Raw genomic sequence first — 16,035 nt, 5'->3', positions numbered from 1 at the left:
TTTTTTGTAGAAATAATGAATATATTCAAAGTAGAGAGAGAGTTAAGTAGAAACCATCTGCCTCACAGGCATTGGGAAGGGTGGGGGGGTATATTTGGGTTCTTTGTGGTGAAAAATAATTACTGGTAAGGGGAGGGGGGGTGTTTGATTATTATATGATTGAGACTTAAACCTCAAAGCTTTGTAACTTTTCTCATGGTGATTCAATACATATTTTTTTTAAAAAAAAAGAATAAATAAAAGAAATAGAGCCACCTAAGAATTTCCCATTGCCCTTGATTGACAGTCAATCAATTGGATTGATAGTCAATTTCATTTTGGAAATATGTCCTGGACTCAGTTTAGTCTTCTCATATGAAATTTGTATTTGGGGGAATACTCTAGAAGGCAGTGCGTGTGCTTAGCAGTCTAAAAGATGCTGTGGGTTTATTTCATCAGCCACCATATACCATAAAGTAGAAGACAAAATGTTCTATAAGGAAGGTGAAAAATAAGGTGGTTCATATAGAAGCTAAAGAAAGAGAAAAGAATTTCCTTCTAAGATATTAGAATTTTTTTCCAGACAGACATGGTATTAGGGTTGACTTTAGTTCCAGGAGAGGCATTCTCCTCTACAGGTATCAGTGAATCTGCCCATGAAGAGAAAGAAGAGATAGCCATTGGATGTAGTCCTGCCCAGCTACAGGGCCTGAAAGCTAGAAAGAAATATTTTTTCACAGCTTGGTGACCACATTTTCTGAAATAAGAAAGTTCAAAAGGACTGGATATGTAGAGTAAGGATGGTTCTCCTCTCTGTGCAAACACAGGAAGTTGAGACTGTGAAGGGAACATAGTGAGCTCATTTGATATGTTGAGAGACATGAGAAGAGAGAAAGCCAGGCTTGGAAGTAGCCAGGAGATCTATTTCAAGAAATGGAAATGTAAAGAAGGCTGGCATAAGTGAACTTTATCCCATACATATAATGTGGTCAAGTGGGTCTAGACATCATAGTTTTGAGACAAGAGATATTGTATTATGAGAAGATTTAAGCTCGAATACCATAAAAGATATCATGGGAAGGTTTATGTTGATAATTTATATAGATAAAAAATTTATAGTCATTTAAGTAAGACCTGGCCAATCTTTATATGGGCATTGGGAAAGGATAAGAATGTTTGAATATTATTTGAAATATTTGATCTGGCTAGCTCATGGTAGTTATTCCATTAAAAGCGTAAAAAGGTGGGATGGAGAGATGGTACAGTGGGTAGGGCACTTGCCATGCATTCAGCCTATATGGATTAGATCCCTGGCCTCCCATATGATCCCCCAAGCTCACCCAGAGTGGTTTCTGAATACAGAGCCAGGACTAAACTCTGAGTATTACTGGGTGTTGCCCCCAAACAAACAAAATGTGATGAGTCATTTAATGGCATCAGATCACATTTATGGAAACACTATATTATCTCTCTAGTTTAAAAATGAAACCAAAAACCTGTAAAGGAACTAGATCCAAAGTAGTTGTTCTAAGAAACCATCAAGAAAACATCTAGAGATAAAGAAAGCAAACTTTTTGTAAGAGGATGGATTTAGCAACCGATTATATATGTATAGCCAAGAGTTCAAGCTTTTAAAAAATGATGAACATTTTTGTTAAACAACTTTCATCATCTTTCTTTTATCTTACCACAAAACAAACTATATTTCCTTTTGGGAACAACATATGGGCTGGAGCGATAGCACAGCGAGTAGGGCATTTGCCTTGCACACAGCCAACATGGCCAACCCGAGTTCGATTCCTCCGCCCCTCTTGGAGAGCCGGGCAAGCTACGGAGAGTATCTTGCCCGCATGGCAAAGCCTGGCAAGCTACCTGTGACGTATTTGATATGCCAAACACAGTAACAACAGAGTCTCACACTGGAGATGTTACTGGGCCTTCTCGAGAAAATTGATGAACAATGGGAGGACAGTGACAGGGAACAATGTTTAAGAGTTTTCCCAAGTTAGGCTTTCCCAAATTATAGTTCTTTGATACCGGATAATGCTCCTCGCATTTTTGGTTGCCTTCTAAATTTTTCAGGGGAACTAGAGTCTAGTTCCGGTCATGTGTGGTTGAGCAGTGAGCTGCAGACGTGATTAGCAGTGTCTCTGAGCTTCAAACCCTAGACTGTTGAGTGAGCAGTGGAAACGGTGGGGAACAAACCTGGCTCAGAGGGTGATGAGGAGATTAGCTTCCACACAATCTCTAGTAAAACATGATTTGAGTTGGGTTAAATTAATTATAACAGTGAATTTTCGATACATCCTTGTTGATCATGAACACTTTTTGGTGCAGAACTGAGAAGAAGAGGATGAAGCAGATGGAACAAGGTTTGATTTTGAAGGACTGGCCAGTGCCAATGGGCTAGACAGAATGGCATCAGACAGTGCAGAGAGCTGAGTGGCCTGAGTAATGAGTTCCTGTGTCTGGGAGTAAGGCACGGCTTTCATTGTCCAGTAGGTTGTCTCCCCTAGTGGACAAAAATGTTCTACTGAAAACATACATGCAGTAAATCTTTGCCTAACAAAGATACAATGTGACTTCCTTCTTTGCCCTTGCTGCTTACAGTATTGTGTCTCTATCAGTGGCATTGATCATTCTAACTATGATATGCCGTGGAGTGTTTTTTTAGGGTCTCTTTTAGCTGGCATCCTTCAGGCTCCTTGAAACTGAATGGCTGCACTGTCCAGCTCTGGGAATTTTTCAGCAATGATTTATTTAACCATGGCTTTTTCATTGGAATTGTTTCCCTGACCACAGCACCCAAAAGAAGAGAGAGAACAAAGGGGAATGCCCTGCCACCAAGGCAGGGTGGGATGGGGTGGACGGGATACTAGGATTAGTGGTGGTGGAGTAGGATACTGGGATACTGGGGGGTGGGAGGGATATTGGGATTAGTAGTGGTGGATGGGCACTGGTGGAAGGATGGGTATTCAATCATTGTATAACTGAAACCCAAGCACAAAAATTTGTAAGTCTACAACTGTACCTCATGGTGTTTCACTAATAATAATCTAAAAAAAAAAACAAAGACACAATGTGATGAGACTTAACAGTAGGCAGTGTACACAGAGGGCAAAACCAAATTATTAAGTGGAAATAAAACTTAAAGCAGAGGGATCATAGTAATGGCCCCTCTGTAGGGTAATGGTAGGGTTCTTGTCTTGAATGCAGTCAACCTGGGTTTGGTCCCATATGGTCCCCTTAACCTGACAGGAGTGATCCCTGAGCACTGATCCAGGAGAAAGCCCTGAAAGCCTATAGGTGTGCCCCCTCCCAAACAAAAGCCAAATAAAAAAGCAGAAGGTTACAGGCATATGTGTCACACAGGTATGTGATGAGAACAATATATGCAAATACAATTTAATAACTGTACTGAATAATCAACATATCAAAACCAGGAACAAGTGACAGTGACCAGATTAAGGACAAAGTGGGAAATGGAACTGCATGTCTCCTTCACTTGTATTATCTTTACAATAGTAGACGGACTTAGCAAAATAACCCCACCACTCTGAATTCATCAGATGATAGACAATGAACCACACAATCACCCAACTGGTTGATACGAGGGTCAGAAAGAATATTGTCAACAACCACTGCCAAATTTAGAGATTTAATTGGCTTTATTAGATGATTCATAAATAGGGCAGTTCACCTAGCAAGTAAAAGAAGTAACCAGGAGGAATACAAAATGGAAGGTTTAAAGCAGCAGAAAGAGCATGGGACGAGGTTATTAGCAAAGAAAAAGATGATTTCCAAGAAAGTCACATACCCCAAGAGGAAAACAGTAGAGCTATAGCCAGCAGATTTTCTGACTTCCGGTCAAGGGACTGCAGATGAAGGGGTGTAAGGATTATGCTCTGTAAGGAGGCACATCCAGGCATCAACACTTCCACTAGGGGCTCAGTTTTGCCTATTTTTAACAGATGGGTTGATAATAGCATTCATTTCTTCTACACAATGAGTAAGATGGTGAGGAAAAACCTTCCCTGTATGGTCTAGACTGCTGGGGGCAGGGAGTTCTGGGCAGGAGAAGTGGACCCTCAATTAGGGAGACACAGTGAGCAGAGGGACCAGTTCTCTACAGATTTAAGTGCTGTCCTTTCCTCAGATAAGACTTAGGAGCTAGGTCTTCCCTGCGCTTCCCTCTGTAGTGAGGGCCGTGCTCCTCTTTTCATAAGTCTACGTCTTCACAAAATCCATCTCCCCTAGCCTTTAGTGCCCCTCCTAGGAAATATATCTTTTGCCAAAATGAGCCATTTGGGGGTGGCCCTGTCCCTCCCCTCTAGCTGCTACTGACACTTACATCTGTTCTTTAATAAGAACAGAGAGGTACACGCATCAAATTTCACACCGTTAGCTGTCATTCACAGGAGTTCACGGTTTTTTTCCCAATGGCCAACCATAAGAAAGTCACCAGTAGACATAACATAATATACCTGGACAGCAGACAGATACAGATGGGAATAAAGAAGTCTCCACATCCAGAGAGGAGAGTGAAATTTCATCTTAAGCCATGTCAAGTTTCCGTTCTCTGCTGCAGCTAACTATGTCTGTGAGAATGGTTTGAGGCTCTATTTGATCATCCTCTGCCAACTCTGCAGAAGAGTTAACGGATTGCTTGAGAGGAAATGAGATCCTGGGGCTGACAAGGTTCTTTCTGGAATGCTGTGATCCCACTGGCTGTTCTCCAGTCTTTTACCATCTCCTCCTCTCTCCCCGCCCGGATCCCTCTGCAGGTCATGGCACTTGTTCCTGCGGCCTCTGTGTGTGTGAGAAAGGCTGGTTTGGGAAGCTCTGTCAACACCCACGCAAGTGTAACCTGACGGAGGAACAGAGCAAGAGTTTGTGTGAATCAGCGGATGGTACACTGTGCTCGGGAAAGGGTGAGTATCGCTGTGGAGCTGGACTGAACTGCCTGTTCTCATGCATCTCTGCGTGCAACCCCAGACTGTGTGCAACTTAAAGTTTGAAAGGGACCTGGGAAAGTTTAGGCATGGAGGACTTGACATGCATGAGGCAGATGCACTGGCCTGAATTTCTGAGGGCAGATGTCAGTCACGTGAATGCACAAAGTAGGGGAGGAAGGCATGTTGGAAAGTAACATATTGGGCTGAGAGATAGTCCAGTGGCCAAGGTACTAACCTTGCATGTGACTCACACCGATGTGAGCCCTGGCACCCTGTTGGCACCTACTGGAGTGATTCCTGAGCACAGAACCAGGCGTATGCTCTGAACAACACTGAAAGGGCAAGCCCAAATCAAAGAGACCTGCACGTAGAAGAAAGGTCAAGGGGCAGAGAAGATGCCAGGCTTGTGTAGAGGCCTGTGTTGTATCCCCCCAGGACCCCAGGCACAGTGCCACATGCCCACACACCCAACTATCAGACTATTAAAGGGCAAAACAACTGAGACTGTGAATATCCCCAAGACCCCCCAGTACTGGGTGATCCCTATTAAAGAAAAGACAAAAAGAAAGGGCACCAAAATAAATTAAAAAAATGGAGGGGACAAAAGAAAAAAGGCAAAAGGACAGAGCTCTGTTGAGTTAACTCTTAGAGATCATAGCACAGCTTTGTAGAACTGTGAGTATGAGCCTCTTATGAGCCAAGACCGAAATTTTGATCTCTCGAAAAAAGACAAGTCCAAAGAACCCAGGAGAGGGAGACAGCGTGGGCAGGCTGTAGAGAGGGGAGGCAGCTGGGAGAAAGTAGCAGGGGAGGCAGAATCCTGTATTTCATTTAAAAGTAAGAAAAATAATCTGAATCTGAAATTCTGCTCTTGGTTGCCTTGGCCTAATTATCGCCAATTTTCTAAGCAAACATGTGCACTCATATATATTTTTTGAAATTGTTTAAATGTGAGCTTGTCCAGTAATTACAATGTGCAGGTTGATTGACTGGGAGCCGCCAGCCCAATCAAGCATTTAACTCAGAAACTGGTTCCAGAAGGAAAGCAATCCCATCAAAGGCTTTCTGGCCTCTAAAGAAACAAATGTTTATTCTGCTGAAGACACATGGCATACTAACCCGTCACATTCCAGATACTTCAACTCTGATATTTCCGTATTGGGAGTGAGTAGGGGCCTGTGGGTAGAGTCTCAAGAAGTCCTGAGGTGCTACCAGTGACACTCAGTCAGCTCGGCTAGTAGTTCTCTGCAAGAGCCAGAGGTTGTAGAGCTGCTCAGGGTTAGATGGTAAGTGATTACCCCACTTCTTAGGGCCACCCGAGGGTGAGCCCCATGTTAAGAGGCATGCTTTAAACTCTGGTCTGTATCTCTGCCCCTCTGTGTACATCCTTAAAGGGACTTTAAGCCCTGTTTTAGAGTGCATGTGAGCCCATCTAAGATGGCATACTGGTCATCTTAGTTGGTGACTCGGATAATTGCTGAAAAGATTCCAGAAGACCAGATGTTGTAGAGCTTCCCCTAGGAGACTCGAGGCCTGCCATATCCCAGCTCTTTTTTTTTTTTTTTTTTTTTACCTCACTAGTTCCTGGCAGAACAGGGTAAGTCCCGTTTTACAAACAATTCTAGAAACTGCTGTATTTACCATCAAACACCAACCTACCTGGGGCAGGATTAGCACTTAGGTTTTTTTTTTCTTTTCTTTTTGGTTCACACCTGGCGATACTCAGGGGTTGCTCCTGGCTTTGCACTCAGGAATTACTCCTGATAGTGCTTGAGGGACCATACTGGATTCTAGAAATCAAACCCAGGCAAGGTAAATGCCCTACCCGCTGTACTATCGCTCCAGCCCCTCACTTAGGTATTTCTACAGTAGCAAAGTGGATCTCTGAAGAGTTTTGGTGAAGGGGAGACTGGATGGGACCCCCTGGGGGATATCCCCTAAACAGAAGCTGCAGTTTCCCTCTCCTTCGGAGTCAGTGCTACTGGTGGATGGGCTGCTTCATTAAGTCGAAGGATGCACGACCACACACAGAGTCAAAAGCAAGGTAGAAAATTGATACAGTTTGTTCTTCCAACAGAGGATCCCATCCTTCTTTCAGGAATTCTGTGTTTGAGTGAGATTTGCATTGACTTACTCCTAGCAGGGGGCAGCCCGCTAATGCAATGGCTGCTGTCTGGTGGCACTCAAATCCATTTCAAGCTCTGCTTTGTACTTTTGTTCTCTCATTAAATTCAGTCTCATCCCAAATCCTAAACACATTTTCCAAGCTTTCTCTGGGAACTTTGGCTCCTGGAAACACCTGCTTTCTCCAAACGGGAGGAAAGGGAGGTTGAATGGAAGAGGCAAAGGGAAGAATTGGGGTGGGGGGGGTACTGATTGGTGGAAACTGGAAAGAGGGTAGCACTATAGCACTGTCCTCCCGTTGTTCATAGATTCTCTCAAGTGGGCACCAGTAACGTCTCCATTGTGAGACTTGTTACTGTGTTTGGCATATCGAATATGCCACAGGGAGCTTGCCAGGCTCGGCTGTGCAGGAGGGATATTCTTGGTAGCTTGCCGGGCTCTCCTAGAGGTGCAGAGGAATCGAACCTGGGTTGACCGCGTGCAAGGCAAACACTCTACCTGTGCTATCGCTTCAGCCCTGGAAAGGGGGTAGTAAGGAAATTCCCTGCAGTAGGGTGGGTTGGGCAGGAAGGTCATCAGATTACTGGGTAAATTGTCCTGCATTAGAAACAGAACTGAGAGATTGAGGGTGCTTACCTTGCACGTGGCTAACCCGGTTCAATTTCAGGCTCCCCATGGCCTAGTAGGAGTGACTCCTGAGCACAGAGTCAGGAATAAGCCCGGGGCACTTCCAGGTGTGGCCCCCAAACAAAAACAAAATAGAAACAGGATTGAAAATGTATGAATTTCTTTTTCTGAGTACTGTACCAAACACAAAACCCTCCAAGTTATTTCCTCTCAGTTTTTCATGATGGTGTTAGTAAGGGTCTTAACTTTCACAGAAACACCTTCGAAGTAGGCCATTCACTCCTATCCTTGTGCTTATTTACAGTTGTTTAGATTAGAAAGCAGTCAGGCAGGGGCTGGAGTGAGAGCACAGAAGATAAGGCACTTGCCTTTTATGTAAGCACTGTGTTCAACCCCCAGCACCACTTACAAACCCCCTAGCCCAGCCACGAGCGATTCCTGAGTGCAGAGCCAGAAGTGAGTCCTGAGTACAGCCAGGTGTGGTCCCAAACCAAAACTATGATAAAAAATCATCCAATTTGTGGTGTGTGTGTGTGTGTGTGTGTGTGTGTGTGTGTGTGTGTTTACTAGACACTGTCAAAGCACTGGCATTGTCTGTAAGCAGATTTCCACTGACTCCTAACCAATTGCAGTAGAAGGAAGAAAAGGAATCCACACTCTTCAGGGTCAGGTGCAGCTGTCTGTCAATTCCTAGGCTGGTTTTCATGCAGGAAGAGGAGTTATCAGTTAAACAACTTTATTAAAAACTGTCCCAAGGGGCCAAGGATAGAGTAGCGAGGGTAAGGTGCTTGCCTTGCATGTGCCCAACTGGGGTTTGATTCCTAACACCGCAGAGGGTTCCACAAGCCCTGCCAGGAGTGATTCCTGAGTGTAAAACAAGGAATAAGTCTTGAGCACTCTTGGTGGGGCACCCCCCAAAAATCAAATAAAACCAAATTATGTTATTCCATTTGAAAAAATCTCACTTTTCAGCATCACAGCTGTTAAAAAAAATGCAATTTGACCAAACATTGACTCAAGAGCATTCCCTTACAACATAACTAGAAAATATCTCTACTTAATGCCTATGTAATTGGTTTGCTATGAGAGGTTAAAAACAAATGTAGAGATTATTAAAGGGTCAAAAACACCTACTCCCAACTGTTTGATTCACTGACAGTGAGAAGAAAGATAGTTTCCACCTACTCCAGATGGAATCCCGGTGACCAAGAGCTTTTACAGGCAAGGCCCAGGTATGCAGGTTCAGGACTAAATCTCCAGGATGCATGGTGGCTGAGGAACCAGGCTGCCCCTCCCTGGATCACCACCAGCCCAGAAGACTGGCTATCACCACAATTTGTCTCTAGATGCTATCTTAGCAAACCAACAGCCCTGACCCAGAGACTCCCAATTGAATCCCAAAATGGATTAGTGTCATACAGAGATGTCTCTGCAACCCAACCATTTACAATCTAGATATTTACATTTACAATCACAGCTGTGCAAGCTCTTGTGATATTCGAAATGAGCTATGGAAAATATATTATCTAACATCTGCCCCTGGCAGGTAGGCTTGAATGGTGGTGGGAAATTTTGAGCAAAATTAACACCCCAAAATATAAAGAGAGTATTGGGGAAATTGTCTGCCATAGAGACAGGGTGAGAACTGCAATGTGTATGTGCGTGTATGTGTGTGGGTGATACTGGGGATACTGGTGGTGGAAGATGTGCACTGGTGGAGGGGTGGGTGTTATATCATTGTATGGATGAATCTCAAACATAAAAGCTTCGTAAGTATCTCACAGTGATACAATAAAATAAAAAAGTAATGTGAAGCTCAAGCCCAATTCAAACAGCTTAATCAACGGCTGAACAAATAGCAGTACTCCTACATTATCTAAGGGAAAAAAAAAGAAAGACAGTTTCAGTCTTTGGTCAAAGGAACCTGAAAGTGCCTTGAGGTGCATGTTTCAGGCTGGTGTTGGGGATAACTGTAGGCATCCCTACTTTGGCAGCAGAAGACTGTATTCCCCTTCTTTTGCTCCATTTTGGAGATATCACAATGGACTATAGAGGAAGGAAGGGGGTAGAACACTGTTCAGTGGTAGGCATAGAGAATGGTGGGGACAAAGCAGCCATCTCTGTGCTCAGGGGGGATACCCCGGTCACAGCCTGCAGGAACCACAAGAAAAGTAACTCATGAAATAGACTCCAGCTCCTCATCATAGTGCTGGGAAAGAAAAATAGGTTCTGTGGGACCACACATCATTTGACTGACCTCATGGATTATCCAGAATTCCAGAAAAAATATTATTATTTAACAATATGTAATTTATCATACACATAGTTTATATATAGAAACCCCTAGCTAAAATCATAATTAGGAAAATAAGTCCTTTCCTTCCTTGATTATGATATAAATGTGATGAAGCTGCCTGAGGTCACACACGCACACAGACACACACCCAGACACACACACACACACACACACACACACACACACACACACACGGAGTCCCTAGCTAAGGGTTTCCATGAAAATGATCTTTTTGAAGGCATGTTTCTTATGAACTGAGAATAAAACCATCACTTCTGGAGACGATGAAGAAATAGCATTTTATTTCTTTACAAAGTTATAGCCAAGACAATAAATCACTCCATAGAAAAATTTAAAACAAGAGACATTGTTGTGACCTTCATAACAGATGGAGGAGTTGGTACATTTGTGAAACTGCCTGCTGAGATGTTGGTTGCAGCATTTTGTCAGACTTGATGCATGTAAAAGAAGTCCCAACTTATTTGGGGGTGGGTATTTCACACGAGAGCCTCAAATATATCTTTGAATAACTAGAGAGATGAGCTTATAGTCAGATCTCCCTGAAGTTTTGCTACCTTGGCAAAGTACATAATAGAATTCATAGGCCGTTGGTTTGTTAGATTATTTGGGGAATTATCTATTTGTGTCCAAGGATACAAAAATACCCTTCTTGGTGCTTGACAACTTCAACCTAAATCCAGGTTCTTGCTTCTAACATTCTTTTTTGTTTGTTTGTTTTATTTATTTTTTATTAGTGAATCACCTTGAGGTACTGTTATATACTTACAAATTTCTGTGTTTGCGTCTCAGTCATACAATGGTCAGGTACCCATCCCTCTACCAGTGCCTATTCTCCACCACTAATAATCCCAATATCCCTCTCACCCACCCCCACCTCTTCTAACATTCTTAAAAATGCTATTGGGTGACAGTTGCTATAATCAAATGTCCTTAAGTATCACCCAAAACTCTTCTGATGATGGTGAGATTACCATCTAGATAAATCCACGTTCATCTTGCGAGCCTCCCACCTTGCCCTCGCTACCACCTCACCTCTGACCTCTGTAGTGCCAAAGAAGAGAAAGGATTAATGGGATGTTTCCAAAACCAGTGCAGAAAGGCACACCTCATTTTTGGAAGGTCTCTGACAGGTTTTCCCACAAGAGAATCCCCAAATATGCAGGAAGATAGGGAGAAGAGCAGACTGAATCCAACTGAAACCCTGGGACATTGTCTGGTCCTCTTTGTACTTGCATTTTCTTATCTTTGAGGGCAAAAGATAACCATGGATTTACCCTAAGCTCTAAATATGCTTTGTACAGGAATGTGTTGTTAATTCCCCAGAAGTCAGTGTAAAACACAGGAGGGAGATAGGAGCATTCTTGAGGGTCCCCAGAAAGTTAAGAGAGTTAGTGGGTGGGGGTGATCGTTACCTTAATACCTAGGCTCTTGCCAAGATGGGCCAGCTTCTCTTCGTGTCTGTACGGGATCTCCTGCATGGGAAGGGTCTTGGCCAGTGTAGCGTTGTCATCGGTGAGAGCAGGCAGGGTTCTCTACAGTACAGGTCCTTCAATAGATCCTAATTCTCTCACTGTGTTATTGTTACACTCTGTGAGATTCTAGGTTTCACAAGCAGTAGAAGAATGTCCTGTCTCTAAAATACCCCAAGAACTGACAAACAGCAGAGAACCATGCAGCTGGGGAAAACGCTGACTGAGAAAAAGTTAAATTTTCATAGCACATACAAAAATCAACCTCCGTTTTACTCCTAAGTATTTCAGTGACTAGCAGACTTTAGGGACTATAGGGAATTTCCTTGTCAAATGTTTTATTAGAGCATACAATATACACTAACTTTTCTCAAAAGCTTTAGAAAAATACTTATCTCTAGTCTGAAGCTAAACATTTAGAAAGGAAGAGCCAATTATTTGGAATTCAAATAATTCCAGGGACATTCTTTTGGAAACGGACTGTGAGATTTTTTTCAATTGTGACAAACTTTAAAAAGTTATCTTCAGTGAAAAACATGAAAATCATGGATGTGTGAAATCATTTACTGCTGCTTCGTAGAAAAAAGTTTGCAATGTAAGGGGATGCTATTTTAGAAACAAGTAACTATAGTCAAATTCCTCAAATAATTTCTCTTCCCCATGCATAAAAATAATGCACTAATTTGGATGCCTTCTGAGGACAGTTTTTAATCAAAAGTCCATTAAATATCTCACATTTTCTTTGGAGATAAATTGCTAACCATTTGCTAAATAAATAGTTGAACAGTGATTATTTCCATGCCTAGAAATTTAAAAGTCTCTAAAGTTAGGATGAATATGTCTCTGAAATAATGAAATTCGTATTTGAGTAAGATCAAGAGGGACCTGCTTTCTCTCCCAGACTATGTGAGAGGCTCAAGACTTAGAAACTCAAGACTTAGAAACCTTAGAAACTCCAGACTCATATAGATTTTACTCAGGAGTGGAAAAATCAACCTAGAAAAAAATGAACATTGAGACTAAATGAAACCATTTAGAAGCCAGGGACATAGTATGGTGGCTAAGGTTCAAGTGTCTGAAAACATCCAGGAGTGATGTTTTCATCAGAGATGATAGTAAGCCCTGAACAGAAGCAGGTGTGTCTCACCCAAGAAAAATTTAGAGAAAAGGGAAAAAAATAAGTACGTAAGAAATGAAGAAACAAAACTGTGTTTCTCAGCATATAATCAGTTCAGACTATTCCTTGCCTTAGACGAGATGACAAGAGTACCTTGGAAAGACCCAAAGTTTCACTTGACCATTAGATTTTTGTAGCTAAAGTACATAATCTAGTTTCCATGGTAGGAAATGTCATGGAACACTTCAAGCATGGGGCACTTTTAACTGAATCCTCTCAGAATACCCAGACTTAGTCAATAAACCTGTCCTAAACCAATTTCATTACATAGGTGGTTGGCTCATTTTTCAACCATGACAATTTATGAGAACAGTAAAGATTATTCCTTGTCCTGCTCTGAAAACCTTTTTGCACCTCCAAAGTTCAGATGTGGGTAACTATGTGAATGATTAATTTTTCTACTTTCCATTCTTCTGATTTCTGACCTGGATATGATGATGACTTCCTAGTGAAAAGGGGTCACGTTTGGCAAGAACAGTAAAACCAAAAAAATGGAAAAGGAAGTCTTGGATGCTGAGCTTTCTTTTAGATTTTAAATTTGTCCTTACTGATGTTTTAGAGATTTTCAGTTGGTGAACACCCAACTCAAAATCTTTTCATAAGTAACCTAAGAGCTATGAGTGTTTGAAACATAATCTTATTACATAAATTATAGATGAAATAAGTTGACATCCAAAAAAGTTTCTTAATTAGAAGTTGCCTAACGAAACTTCTATTGTACATGTAATTTCTAAATTTTCAGGATTTTTTTGTTTTATTTGTAAACAAAATGAAAGTATGTAACATTAAAGTACCACTCAAGGAAAAAACATTGTAATAGTAGTGTCTAAAGACAAATAAAATAACTATTTCCTAAGATATTAAAATTTGCAAGACCTCTTACGTATTTAACAGTTATAACCCTGAATAGCAAAAGATATGAAGAAATATCAATAAAATAAGCAATAATTATAGAGGAAATATTCTGTCATTGGGCTGGAGCAATAGCACAGCAGGTAGGGCATTTGCCTTGCATGTGGCCAACCTGGGTTCGATTCCTCAGTCCCTCTTGGAGAGCCTGGCAAGCTCCCCTTGGAGTATTTAATATGCCAGAAGCAGTAACAACAAGTCTCACAATGGAGACATTACTGGTGCCTGCTCGAGTAAATCGATGAACAACAGGACGACAATGCTACAGTGCTACAAATGTTTTAGAAGAAATTTAATCATCTGAGAGATTTTTAGCATGGCAGACAGACACTTAAATCAAAATAACTTTCTTTTCTCGGAGAAACCATTTATATGTTTATGTATTTTAATTACTTAAAAATACTATAAATTATTTCATAGTAAACCAATTTTTAATAAAGGGAGGAGAGATGAGTGAAATAATGGAAATACAATCAGACCTCAATTCTCATAAAAAAAAATTTGGGGACAAGTTAGAAGTAACAAATCAGGAGGGCAACTAGCTGAACATTTTAATGGGTAACTAGCTGAGCATTTTAATACTCTAGAAATAGGTGGAGCCCTACTACAAGAAAATCATATTAAAAAAGATGCAAAATTTTAAGACTGACAAATTAGTATTTTGAGAAAAAAGATGCATCCTTATGTAAGAGATCTTGCTACTTGATTCCTTTGGGAAGCAGTTACTTTTCAAGATGTGACCCAATTCAAAAAAAATGGATTTAGAAAAAACAAATCTATTTTTGAGCACCTTTTTGGAAAACCCTCTCTAAGAATCAGCCATTTGCAGCTCTCATTGACATTTCCACCATACCAGGCCAGGGAACATTTGCTGAAGTCTAATTGCCACTGTCTGGATCCATAATGAGGCCTTTCCTGGATAACCTTTCTGAATTACAGTAAGTGACGCTCCCCTCTGAGCCCACAGCTATTCAATAAACTTTTACCTTTGGAAAAGAGGTTATTAGAAGCCTTTTGTCAGCATGTGGAGGAAATGGTATTCTGGATGAAAACCTTTAGTTGGTTAGTGACAGTGAGTAATACCCTTTGTGATTTCAGGCTCCTGTCACTGTGGAAAGTGCATTTGTTCTTCTAAGGAGTGGTATGTTTCTGGAGAATTCTGTGACTGTGATGACAGAGACTGTGACCAGCACGACGGTCTTATCTGCACAGGTGCAGTATTGATGGTTCTGATTATTCTCTATTCTCACCACTTAAGATCCAGACAAAGGAGTAATGGCAGTAAGGGACTGGGAAGGAGAACTTCCAAGTGAAAACGAGCCACTGTTCATACAGAGGAACTATGAAGTGGAAGGTTGCTACTTGAGAAAGAGCACTGACATTAGTGCCCGATGAAGTTCAATTATATAATCACGAGGACCTTCCAGAAAATATGTACTACTCCCTCCCCTTTGCAACTCTCCCTCTCTCTTTCTCTCTCTCTCACACAGAGCTAATAATGTAAAGAACTTTTAATTTGTTTGACAATCATTTCACTTGTATGAAATAATTTCACTTTTATTGTAGTGTAGAGAATGGATATTCTTTGAAACAAAGACGGATGATGTGTTCATTGATTTCAGATAACATGTATGTAAATGCCTTGGGAATATGGAGGTATAAAACAAAAATAGTTGATGTTACTATTCTAAGTTCCTGAGTCCTAATTGGATCTAACATGTATTTTTTTAAATAAGTGACAGAGGAAGTAGATACGTATAATTGTTCTCCTATTTTTCTTGGTGAAAATAAAAGATAAGCATTTGTGTCATAGGGGTAAACATCCACTTTCTGTTCATTCCTGTTATACGAGAATTCTGTCTAATGCATCTGGACAACCTCACTCTAAATCAAGGCGCTTTATGATGCTTTAGTATTCACTCTTAAGTCAGACTTCTTTCAACCTGGAAATAAAATTACAAAATAGAAGTTCAACTGAATTGATATGGGATGCTCAGTGTTTGGTCAATAATACATAATGTAAATACCATAGTTTTTGTAAGATCAAATTTGTAACAGCTGTCTAATAAGACTTAAAAGAATAAGAAAAATGAACAATATGAAAATCTGAAGAAATGGAATGGAGTTCATTAGATGATGACCAGTATGGTTTACAATAATATATTTTAACTAGATGCATTCTAATCATGAAAATGATCTCTTTGTTATTTTATTACAGGGAATGGACTCTGTAGCTGTGGAAACTGTGAATGCTGGGATGGATGGACTGGAAATGCATGTGAGATCTGGCTTGGCACAGAATACCCATAACAACCACTTGAGAGAGGACTGGATTCCTATCTAGTCCCTTAGAATATTAAGTGCGAAGGAAACTATGTATAATCCCCACTAGAACAGGTCAAACAGACGATTGTATATTCTTCTATTTCTGAAAGCCTGGGTGAAATGGAGATGCTGATTGAAAATGAGTTAAGAGCA

General features: G+C 41.1%; 1 protein-coding gene across 1 annotated transcript in view; it reads left to right on the top strand.

Annotated features, from left to right (window-relative positions):
• The window catches only part of ITGBL1 (integrin subunit beta like 1), a 266,652-nt gene extending 250,617 nt beyond the window's left edge, over positions 1-16,035 (top strand). Inside the window, exons 9-11 of the mRNA XM_056109966.1 lie at positions 4,764-4,910; positions 14,656-14,769; positions 15,776-16,035. Coding sequence (XP_055965941.1) covers positions 4,764-4,910; positions 14,656-14,769; positions 15,776-15,867 — 353 coding nt within the window. The 3' untranslated portion in view covers positions 15,868-16,035. The remainder of the gene's footprint in view (positions 1-4,763; positions 4,911-14,655; positions 14,770-15,775) is intronic.

Source organism: Sorex fumeus, unplaced genomic scaffold (genome assembly GCF_029834395.1).
Source record: "Sorex fumeus unplaced genomic scaffold, SorFum_2.1 ptg000008l, whole genome shotgun sequence".
Taxonomy (NCBI): domain Eukaryota; kingdom Metazoa; phylum Chordata; class Mammalia; order Eulipotyphla; family Soricidae; genus Sorex; species Sorex fumeus.
This window is presented reverse-complemented; position numbering and strand designations above follow the sequence as displayed.